Raw genomic sequence first — 12335 nt, 5'->3', positions numbered from 1 at the left:
GCCAAAAATCACAGCGATACAGGGTAGCGTTTTTTCTAAAATCAGTATACAGCGCAGACAGGAAGTGGTCAAGATGAAACTTTTAATTATATAGATTTATTGTGGTTAGGTGAAATGACCATTTACAATCAATTTAATTGTATTCTGCTGAAACTTGACCTTTAATAATGCATTGAAATGTAAATGTTTCTGCACATTATTGTACAGGCACGAAGGAGGACAGCTACGCAAATGGAATTGCTTTATGCTGACAGTAGTGATTCTGCCTCAGACATAGTTACAGGAGATCTTGCTCTGCCTGTGCCATTAATGCCTGTCGCAGAGGTGCAAGAAATTGAGAAGGACGTTGGGACTTTGCAGGCTGATGCTGCTTCAGCTAGGGAAAAAGAGATCATACCATCACCATCTGGCTTGCCCCTTAGACTTGGCAGTAGCATGTAAGTTCTGCCTGATGTTCACTAATTACTCAAGCATGTTGCATGATGCTGCATCGGTCTACTATGGCATTCCTGTCCTTTTCTTTAATTGTTATTAAAACAATGTATTCTATGTTCAACATAATTGCATGCACCCCACACTTTAAAAAAATCCTTGATTCACGAAAGCTTCACAACTAAAATTTGAGATTCTGAGAGTTTGACCTTATCCAAAATTCCCTTTGAACATTACAATAAATGTAATCATTGAGTATGAAATCTGGCAGCACATTAATTTATATCCAATGAAAAATATTAAGGCAAATAACTGACATTGCCCTTTCCTGTGAAGTTATGTAAAGCTAGTTTAAGATAAGAATGTTTGCTCCAAAATATTGGAAGACTTTTTTATACATTGCCCCCCCCCCCACCCCAACCCACCCTAAATCAGGTGCATTTATTCCCACTTGAACTCCCCAATGAAAATTTACAATACTCTTACTTATAGTTAAAACCAACTACATTTTTTCCTCTTGCCCATTATCTCGATGCACCTTTACATGAAAAAAACATGGATTTCTTTGGCATTTTGGTATCCTTTCATCTTGCATTAGTTTTGGTTTTATTTTAATTTTATTTGCCCTTATCCTTTATGCATTCATTTGGGCTAAACACAAAGATTAGGACATAAAGTTGTTTTTCAAAATTGTTCAAACCTTAGAATTGGAACTGTATGGATGGAAATCCACTTTTTACCAATATCTGTAGAGATATCCTTTGTCTCTTAGCTGGTCTTTTTGAATTGCTTTACTCATTTAAGAGTGAAATCAATGTTAGCAGTAATAAAGCTATGCTTGTGCCCCATTCATTATTTAGTTTAGATATACAGTATGGAAATTGGCCTTTATGCCCAACGAGTCAATGCTGACCATTCACCCAGTTCTATGTTATCCCACTTTTTCATCCATTCCCTACACACGAGGGGCAATTTGACAAATACCAATTAATTTACAAACTCGCATGTCTTTGGAATATGGAAGTACCTGGAGGAAAACCACGCGGTCACAGGGAAAACGTCCAAATTCCACAAAGACAGCTCACGAGGTCAGGATTGAACCCAAGTTGAGCCATCATAATCCATTTAAACATCTCGTGTTTAATCTCTTTCCTGCTGCACTTTTCCAGTTGTTTGCCAACATAGAAACACTTTTTTTCATTGTATCACGGTACAAGTGACAAAAATAAACTAAACTAGAGCAGTACAGAACAGGAACTTGTCCTTTGACTGCAATTTCTGTGCCGGACAAATTAAACTGATCTTATTTGCTTGTGCATGATCCGTATCCCTCTAGTCCCTGCACTTCCAAGTGCCTATCTAAGAGCCTTATCACATGCCTATCATATCTGCCTCCACCACCACCCCTGGCAATGTGTTCCCAGCCCCCATTACTCTCTGTAAAATAGAAAATTTGTCCCTCACATCTCCATTAAACTTTCCGCCTCTCACCTTATAGCTATGTCCTCTAATGTTGGATGGGCATTTCCATCCTGGGGAAAAAATGTCTGACTGCCTCTCATAAGTCTATATATTGTAACCAGTCATTTTAGCGGACCCCTTAATAATGGATTTTGGTTATAACAGACAGACCTGCCGACGCTACCCCGGCTTGCAAAGTGCATCAGCAAGCCCTCCTTCAGCCACCACACGGTCCAGTTGACTCGACTGTTGTTGCTGCTCATGTTGTAGCTGCTGGTGGCGGCTCTTTATTCAGGCTACTGCTACCGACAGGATGTGTTTAGTCATCGTGGGGCTCCCTCCCATCTCATCAGCTACAGCTGTTTTCTGTTGGCCATCGATTTGTACACTTCTTCACCCACTGCTTCCTCCTTTTCCCATTGCTTTGTCCACTCTGCTGCTCTCTCCTCACTGGCCACCTCTCCCTTCTCCCGTCACTCTGTCCACCCCCTTCACCGCTGCCTCCTCCCCCGGAGACGCTGACATACTCTACCTTGGAAGATGTCAGTGACTGTAGGGGGTGAGGAGGCGGAGGGGGTGAGGACAAAGCAGCAGGTGATGGGGAATGAGCCCACCGGTGGCCAAGTGCATCCTGTAAGTTGTAGCCTAAAGAAAACATGTCATTTAGGAGGCTAGAACATGAGCCTCATCAACAGCGAAGCGTGGCTGGCTGGTGGTGACCAGCAGCATCGGCACCTAGTTTTAAGATGAAGCGACACAAAGTACTGGAGTAACTCAGCAGACTGAATCAATCTGAAGAAGGGTCCCAATGTCACCACTTTATGTTCTCCAGAGATGCTGCCTGATCTGCTGAGTTACTCCAGCACTGTGTATTAACCAGCATTTGCAGTTTAACTGCATACAATGATAATACCTTACTCGGTTATAGCAGCCAATCAGCAATAATAGACATCAATAATAGACATGACTTCCTGACTCTTGTACTCCGTTTCCACCCTATTTGCTTGTGCTACCATCTTCAGTGAGCTATTAACTTGAACTCCAAGAATCCTCTGCACATTAATACTGTTAAGGGTCTTTCCATTAATTGCAGTATTCTGGTAAACCACCTCTGCACCCTCTCCAAAGCCTACACATCTTTCCTGATAAACTCCATCTGCCATTTCTCTGCCCAGTTTTGCAGTTGATCCATATCCCGCTGTATCTCTTGGAAGCTTTATTCACCGTCTGCAACTCATCCAATTTTGCCGTCGTCAACAAACTGACTCACCAAGCCGTCTACATTTACATCCAGGTCATTTATATATATCTAAAGCGACAGGTCCTTGCACAGGTCCCCGCTCGATTGTAATCGTGTATTGTCTTTCTGCTGACTGGTTAGCATGCAACAAAAGCATGTACACGTGACAATAAACTAAACTTACCTGGACTCCACTCGTCACAGAACTCCAGCTAGAATATCTTCCTTCCACCACAACCATCTTGCTCTATGAATAAAAAACCAATTCCGAATTCTACTGCCCATTTCCAAGTAGACACATCCCTGGCTGTATCTCGGGGAAGCTTTATTCACCGTTTGCAACTCATCCAATTTTGCCGTCGTCAACAAACTGACTCACCAAGCCGTCTACATTTACATCCAGGTCATTTATATATATCTAAAGCGACAGGTCCTTGCACAGGTCCCCGCTCGATTGTAATCGTGTATTGTCTTTCTGCTGACTGGTTAGCATGCAACAAAAGCATGTACACGTGACAATAAACTAAACTTACCTGGACTCCACTCGTCACAGAACTCAAGCTAGAATATCTTCCTTCCACCACAACCATCTGTCTTCTATAAATAAACCAATTCCGAATACATACAACTTTCATCTCCAAGATAGACACAAAATGCTGGAGTAACTCAGCGGGACAGGCAGCATCTCTGGATAGAAGGAGTGGGTGACGTTTCGGGTTGAGTTCCTTCAGACTGAGTCAGGGGCAAGGGAAACGAGATGTGAAAACGAGAGATCAAAGGGGCTGAATTTCAAGGAAAAAGGAGATAATTGTAATCTCGGGGAAGGGACAACGAGACATACATTGTAAAATTTAATGAGGGGGACAGTCAGACTGGTTTGAGAACGCGGATGGGGGAGGGATGGCGAGAGAGGGGATCCCCAATCTCGTTAACAGTCTAGTCAGCTTACCTTAAAAATGTTTTGCCTCTTTTGCCATCTTTCTGTTCCATCTTTTTCGATTATTATATTATACCTGATTATTTTAATACTCTCCCAATTATTCCCATGACTCTTGTGACTTACTTGCCCTACCTCATTGTCTACCTTTCTCCATTTTTTGTTTGTGGTAGATTACAGGGTTCATAAGTGATTTAGTGAATAATATTTGCTACCCTGCTCTGGAATATATTTAACCTGGTCCAGTTCCTGTATCATTTTGGGGTGCCTGAGTTTAATTTAGAGATACAGCGTGGAATCGGGCCCTTCAGCCGACCAAGTCTGCGCTGACCAATCATCTCCCGTACATTATTTCTATCACTGAGATCAATTTACTGAAGCCAATTAACCTACCAACCTACACATCTTTAGAATGTGGGTAGAATCTGGAATACCTGGAGAAAACCCATGCGTTCATAGGGAGAATGTACAAACTCCATACAGACGGCCCTGTAGTCAGGATTGAACCCAGGTGTCTGATACTGGAAGGCAGCAACTCTACCGCTGCATCCATCCAAGACACTTAAGTCAATTTGAACTGTAACTTTGATCAAAAAAATCCAATTGATTAATTAGCAAGAAGGTAGCACTATTTTAGGATGTGAAAAGTTATGCCAATTAGGTTTTCTCATCAAGTGCATCTTCATCCCTAATTCCTAATCTTTTCTAACTGATCCCTTTTACTCTTTAGGTTTTGACTGCTAATTTTTTTTTAAAGTAAGATTAAGAAGCAATTCAAATGTGGTTCTATCTTCCACAAACCAATTTCTTGTGTGTATTTTGCTATCAAACGAATAATTAGAGATAATTGACGATCCATTTTAGCTTTTTATTATGTATTTGTTAACATTGCCAGAACAATAAAAGGGTGTTGGGGTATTGAGGAAAATCAGATTGTAGATTATTGTACAACTTGGAGTTGCTTGCAAGGTTGTAATTAGTGAAAAAAGTTTGAGCAAGAGAATGTCCAGTGCTTTACCTTATTGGTATAAAAGTTGGATTTTTATGTGCTGCTAAAAAAAAAATGTTGCTTTTTTATTCTAAGTGTAAAAACAACTAGTGTGTCTCGTTCAGTGTTTTTTCTAACTGCAAGAGTATCATATTTTATCAAAACCCAATAAATCCAGTCTTTTTAATCATTTATGTTGTAAAACAAATGTATGAGCAATTGGTCACAATCTAGCATTAAAGTATATTTAGCTTTAAAATGCAATTTTAAATATAATTAATGTTGGCCATATGTCAATGGTGTAAGTTAAATTTCATGAAATTGATTTGGAAACTTGATTAGACTTGTTCCTGCTATTGAAGCCTAATTTAATTTTTGTAGCATTTCTTGTTATTATTTCCTGATTAATTTTGAAATGAAGATGGTGTAATCATGCATCCTTTTAGGTTTAAGTTTATTATTGCCACATGTACCGAGGTAGAGTGAAAAGCTTTATCTTGCATGCTATCCAAACCATTCAGATATGCCATATAGAAATACAACCAAGGCAAACTCAAGCACAATAGATGGAGCGAATGGGTAAGAAACAGAGTGTAGAATATAGTTTGCAGCATTGTAGCACATCAATCAACAATGTCCAATGTTCACAATAGGGTAGAGATGAATTGGACAATATCCTAGATTATGGAAGGTCCGTTCAGGAGCTTCATAACAGAGGAGAAGCTGTTGTTCCTGAGTCTAGTGGTGTGCACTTTTAAACGTTTGTACCTTCAGCTAAGCAGGAGCGAGGCGAGGGAAGACGGAACGGCTGGAGTGGGATCCTGATAGGTTTCAATGAATATATTGATTAATAATTCGTTCTCTCTTGATTGTTTACAGAAAGTTGCATTACCTGTTCTGCTTTGTAATAAATGTAGCCAAGTAGATTAAGTGAAATTAATATGAAAGCTAAATTTAGATGATGCCATGGAATAGAGCATTTGTTCCTTGTGTTTTATAAATTAGCTATTTTAGCTATTATGTTTCCAGTCGCATTCTTTTCTATTGGAGTCTTACTGCATTTGGCTTAAATTATGCAGAGCTTCTTGCATGTATTACTGCAATAATTAACTCTGGCTTATGATGGTTGCTCCTGACATTCTGCTGTTTTGAGAGGCAGATGATGGTGATGATGAGTAGAGGGCATCTATGTGATATTGTAGGTCCAAGAAGCTGGTTTATAGAATAAATATACAGAAATAATCCCCCAATCTTTGGAGCATCCAGTGCAGATTTTGACTTGGAACCAAATCGAAGGTAAAAAAAAATTAAATTTCCGTAACACGATTTTTTAAACTTGCAATATAAATTGTGATAAAGTCCACTAATAGCCTATTGAAGACGCAAAGGGAAATACCCCAAAGATAATTATTATTTAATTTTCTTATGCAACTTTCTTGTTTCATTTTGCAAGCATCTTAAAAGCAGGATAGGGTGCTAAAATATAACTAGAGCATCACAGTTAATTTACACTTGGCAATTGCTGTTGAATTTTGCAAGTTGGATGTTATACCGAATAATTAATGATATTATAGTTTATAAAGTCTGGTATTGTTTTAGTTCTCGACCATCATCAGCAGCAGAAAGAAAAATACCTGAATCTTCACCATTATCCAGGAGGAAGTTGTATGACAGAGGTAACCTGGCAGGAGAGAAATTGAAGGTTAAAGAACAAAAATTGTGAGTAATATGATACAGGACCTGAATTCTGTACATCATTTTAATGACCGTTTTGTTACGTGGCAGTTGTTTAATACTTCACAACAATTCAACCAAGAACCTTGGATATTTTGTATTTGTTTCCAATTTATTCTCAGAACTCTAATGCTATACCGAGCTGCAATATGATTCTAAGTAATCTGAAATAATTGAAGAGTTTATTGTAGAGCAATTTGATAGAAATTTAATTAACATTTTCGTACCATATAAATGCTGTTGTAGCCGCGTGAAAGCTTGGGTTTTTATAGTTGTGATGTCAAACAGCGTGGAAATGGGCTCTTCAACCCAGACATTAAATACTAACCCTGCTTTCTGGCATCTGGCCGGCAGCCTTCCATGCCTAGATGTTTCATTTGCTTCTCATGATATTACTTAAATGTTGTGAGGATACCTTGCCTCCTGCATACCTTCAGCTCATGCAATTTGGATTTCCACTTCTCTCAACTCCTTTCTGAATTTCCTTTTATTTTGTATGCCTTTCATTGCCATAGAGTCATAAAGTACATTGAAACCAAAATGTATAAAAATACCCTTTAATAAAATCTGAGAATGTGCACTTTAGCCACATATGATTTTTTTTTTTTTATTACAAATCTCAAATTGTGGGGCAAATAAATAAATGATGGGTCTTTGTCCTAAATATTATGGAGGGCACTGTGAATTACTACCACTGGTGGCTTCAGGTAAATAAGACCTGATGGTTTATAGTTTCTGGGGCTTTGTTGCTTTCTACGGGTTGAATCTGAATGAGAAGTATTTGATATTTAATATTTTTGAATCTTGTATTCTTCACAGTTTAGATTTTATTCCCTGTTTTAACATTGTCACTTGAATAACATGTGTATTGTTAGTGTGCAAAATGGGTTACTGCCAGCCCCACTGTATTGCAATTTCGAGTTTAGCCATTAGATGTCAGCCTTGACACAGTGGCAACACTTATGCTTTTTGAGTTGCAAGATTGGTGATTCAACCTATGTTTCAGGACAAATGTGAAATGGAGGATAGTGATGTTTTTGGAGATTAAAGTAAATGAAGCCCTATCTGTCTCTTTGGAATATGTAAAACATCTTTAAGCATTTTCATATTTGGCCAACATTTGCCTCTAGGCATATATCATGAGGGGGGAGGAGTGGGATATGGGTGTGGAGGATGTACCTGCAGTTAATTCATTTTCTGTTTACGGTAGAATTCTGCAAATTCTACCGTGCTCCCTGAGCCGTAATTCCTCCACCTTGCTTTGTCCTTCAATCCAAAAGCTTTAAGAACTAAAATAAAAGAAAAACTGTCATTACCATTGCAAAATTGAGATGCCCGTTTTGTGGTGTTTGAATTGTAGATCGTCCAAGCAGCCCTGGGAAAGTAGCCTTATCAAATATCATTTGGTTCCTTAATATTATTATGCTAAGTCTGTTTATTGCCACCATAGAGAGGATCTGAAATATATAGATCAAAAAGCAAGATCAGGACATTCTTTCAAATTGTTTTGTTGTTGTTCAGCCACATTTTGAATATTAATAAAGGTCACTTGAGACTTGTTTTTTTCCCAATTAAATTAAAAAGCTGCAGCAAGTGTGGTGTAGTGCAGTTTCATAAAACCTCCCATCTGAGCAGAATTGCCAGTATTAGTAAGCAATGCATTGTTTCAAATGTCCAGTTCATCAAATTGGTTTCTTTTGGAAATTCTGTTATAATGAAATCTGATACTGGTGACTTTCTTTGCCTCTGAAGATGTGCTCTGTATTTGTCCCTTTCCTTGATTTCCTTTCTATTTTTCTTTCCCTTAATTTATTTTCCTTTCTCTTGGATCTTGGTATTGGACTCTGCAGCACTTAAAAATTAAAAATGCATTGATTCGTTTTCAAAAATAAAGTAAATGTCAGTAGCAAAGAGTGCTACTTTTCAGTAATGCAGAGTTTAATCTACTGACATCTCCTCTTTTGTACCTTTCCACAATTCCATCACCTGTTTTATTGTAGGTCAGATGAAAGCGACTCCTCTCCTTCGGAGGTACAAAGGTATACCATTTAAGTTGTCGCTCAGAGTTAACAGATAATTACAGTTGTGTTCATTGCTTCTAATATAGCTTGCATGCTACTGGTGCTATTAATGGTTTTATGTCAGGACTGAAATATTGTGAATGGTTCTCTGCAAATTGGGTGTTTTTGTGTCGAGCAAAAAATCGGTTTTGTAGCGCTCTTGGATGATTTACTCTGCTTTTGGTGTTGCTTGCCAAATTTAGTTTTACTTTGCTTTGTGCACTAATTGTATTTTTAAATACTTTGTTTGCTGAAGAGTAATGTTGGCTTTTCCCATTCATAGCTGCTCAAGCTTTTCCTCTCTTACTAAAAGTGTAATGGTGCGATGTCACACATAGCAGTGCATGTTATTTAATGATACCAACAGAAGGAAAAAAAATGTTGACTTTTGTCCCAAATCGTTCATGCTGACCAAGGTGCCCCACCCAAGATAATCCCATTTGTCCATATCCCTTTAACCCTTTCCTATCCATGTACCTGTCTAAATGTCATTTGAAATATTGTTGTTGTGTCTACCTCAACTACTTCCTTTGACAGCTCATCCCATATACCTACCACCATCTTAGTGAAATAGTTGGGAAGCTTTTTCTTTTTACTCTTTTCCCTCTGACAAACCTATACCCTCTATTTATTGATGCCCCTATTGTGGGAATATAACTCTAGGCATTCACCACAAAACTGAATGCATATTCCAACTGTGGACTCACCAACGTCCTGTGTGACGGTAATATAACATTCCAAAATCTCCTCTAGCCAGTGTTTCCAATAATGGCCTCCTTTACACTGGTGAGACCAAGCGTACACTCGGCAACCATTTCGCTGAACACCTGCACTCAGTCCACCAAGCCCCAGTGGATCTCATGGTTTATAACTATTTTATCTCCTCTTCCCAGTCCCATACTGACCTTTCTGTCCTGGGTCTCCTCCATTGCCAGAGTGAGGTCGCACACCGACTGGAGGAATAGCATCTCTTATTCTGCTTGTGTAGCTTTCAACCTAATGGCATGAACATTGAATTCTCCAATTTTTGTAAAACTCTTTCCTGTGCGCTACCTGGATTCATAACCCATTTCTTGCCATCCCCCTCCCCTTCATTCCTGCCTCTGGCATCACAATTTGCTGGCTTCATTTCTACCCTTATCTCACATCTTTGGTCTTTTCATCTATGGCCTTTGTCCAATCATCTGCCTAACAACCTCCTCCCACCCTCACCTGTATACATCTATCACGTACCAGGTTTTGTCCTGCCACCTTCTCTTCCAGCTTTCATTCGCGCCCCTCCACCACATTCAGTCTGACGAAGGGTCTTGGTTCTTGGTTTCTTGGTCCTCCAAAATATTCCAAATGGAATTTAAACTGGAGGTGGTACCTCATGGTGGTACCCCATCTCCCCCCCTCCCCCACACCTCTCTCCCCCTCCCCTCTCTCCTCCCCTCCCCCACCCCCCTCTCCTCCCCCTCTCCATCTCCTCACCCCTTTCCCTCTCCCTCCCCCTCCTCCTCCCCCCCCCCTTCCCTCTCTCCCCCACCCCCCTTCCCTCTCTACCTCACCCCCTTCCCTCTCTCTCTCCGCCCCCTGCCCCCTACCCCTCTGTCCCTTGCTCAAAACATCACCTATTCATGCTTCTGACCCGCTGAGTTACTCCAGCAACTTGTATCATTTTTGTAAACCAGCATCTGCAATTCCTTGTTACTACTATCCTAGTTTCTATATTCATTTTCCTGATGATGATGGCTAGTATACCAAGAGTCTTCTTCACCATCAAATCTATCTGCGAAAACACTTTGAAGGAATCATATATTTATACTCTCAGATCACTCTGGTCTTCAACTCCTTAAGGGCCCTGTGGTTCCCAGAGAAAATCCTTCTTTGATTCGATTCCCAAATTACAAAACCTAACACTTAGTGAAATTAAACTCCATTAACCATTACTCAGCTAATTTGGCCAATTAATCAAGAAAATACTGCAAATTCTGACAACCACGTTCACTGTCAATGATACTGCCTATTTTAGTTGCCTGCACCATGAAATCGATGATTGATATTCTGTTTACAATGGTCAATAGTATAATTTTTAGATAATATCCTTTTTTGTACCAACTGGTTTATTCTCAACCACAACACTTTTATTTAGTTATTACTATTCCTGTTGCAAATTGATGGCAGGCAAATACGAAAAACGGAAAATAACCAATGACATTTAACTGGAGGGTACTCCCATACATGAAATTATAACTTGACATCAGCCATGGTCTTAATGAGAAGAGGCATGAGAGGGAAAAAGTGGAAAGAGAATGTGACCTAGATCTTTATAAAGATCAATGAGGCACATCTTGGCTCATCGGTCGCCTTGGTAAAATGATAGAAGAGAAGTGCTGATTGGTCAGTCATGCTCATATTTTTGCATGAAGTTCATGCCTGTTGACAAATAGGAAAATTGACATATTTTGGTAGATAATTTCCAAAAATAGGCAGTCACGTAAAGTGGAAAATGATTGACGTATCTTTAATATGTGCAAAACGTCCATCTGCTTTTAGGTAAAATATTTAAGATTACTGTCCAAGACAACTTTTTATTTTATTTATAAAAAATGTTAACAGTGGAAATGTTGCCACGTTTTACTGCCCTTAGCTTCCATGATTATGTAATACAGTTAACCCTTGTTATAACGGACCTGAGGGGAGAGGGGGGTTTGGAAGATCAGCAGAAATGGGAGAGAAGCTCAATTCAATATATGTTGAAGAAAGAACTGCAGATGCTGGTAAAATCGAAGGTAGACACAAAATGCTGGAGAAACTCAGCATTTGAGGCAGAATCTATGGAGAGCAGTAATTGGCCACGTTTCGGATCGAAACTGAAGAGGGGTCTTGACCCGAAACGTCGCCAATTCCTTCTCTCCATAGATGCTGCCTCAAGTCAATAAAGTTGTGTTCTCAGAAGATAGACACAAAAAGCTGGAGTAACTCAGCGGGCCAGGCAGCATCTCTGGAGAGAAAGAATGGGTGACGTTTAGGGTCGAGCCCCTCGTTCTTCAGTTTAAACCAGCATCTGCCGTTCCTTCTTACACAAGTTGGGTTCTCAGATTTGGCTTAGTTTAGGGATACAGCATGGAAACAGGCCCTATCAGCTGCGCTACTGTGCCGCTGCACAGATGAATGAATCTCCTGACTCCTGAAGCCTCGGATCCCATTTCTCTGTCACTCCCTGCTCCAGGGAGAGAGGCCGCCCACCAACTTTAACATTAAAAGATCAGCAAATTTGAGTTCATCAAACTAGAAGCAAAACCAAAATATTGTTTCCAAACATGAATGGTGTGTACAGGTTGAGTGGCCATTCAATCCATAAAATGCCAATGTTTCCTGACCTGCCCGATGCAATTCCAACAGATCGTCCACTATAACCAAAATCCATTATGGGTCTTTCTTTGGGTAGTGAACCCAAATGTCACACACGTGACCAGGTGGCATCCCATAAAGTAATAC

General features: G+C 39.8%; 1 protein-coding gene across 4 annotated transcripts in view; it reads left to right on the top strand.

Moving 5' to 3' along the window:
• The window catches only part of kif21a (kinesin family member 21A), a 112510-nt gene that overhangs the window by 91488 nt on the left and 8687 nt on the right, over positions 1-12335 (top strand). For 3 of the 4 annotated variants that reach the window (XM_055653544.1, XM_055653543.1, XM_055653546.1), the window contains 3 exons: positions 208-437; positions 6658-6777; positions 8793-8831. In XM_055653544.1, coding sequence (XP_055509519.1) covers positions 208-437; positions 6658-6777; positions 8793-8831 — 389 coding nt within the window. The remainder of the gene's footprint in view (positions 1-207; positions 438-6657; positions 6778-8792; positions 8832-12335) is intronic. The other variant, XM_055653545.1, reaches the window with a different exon arrangement.

This window comes from Leucoraja erinacea, chromosome 22 (genome assembly GCF_028641065.1).
Source record: "Leucoraja erinacea ecotype New England chromosome 22, Leri_hhj_1, whole genome shotgun sequence".
Taxonomy (NCBI): Eukaryota; Metazoa; Chordata; class Chondrichthyes; order Rajiformes; family Rajidae; genus Leucoraja; species Leucoraja erinaceus.
The sequence above is the reverse complement of the archived record's forward strand: the minus strand, read 5'-3'. Positions and strand labels throughout refer to the sequence as shown.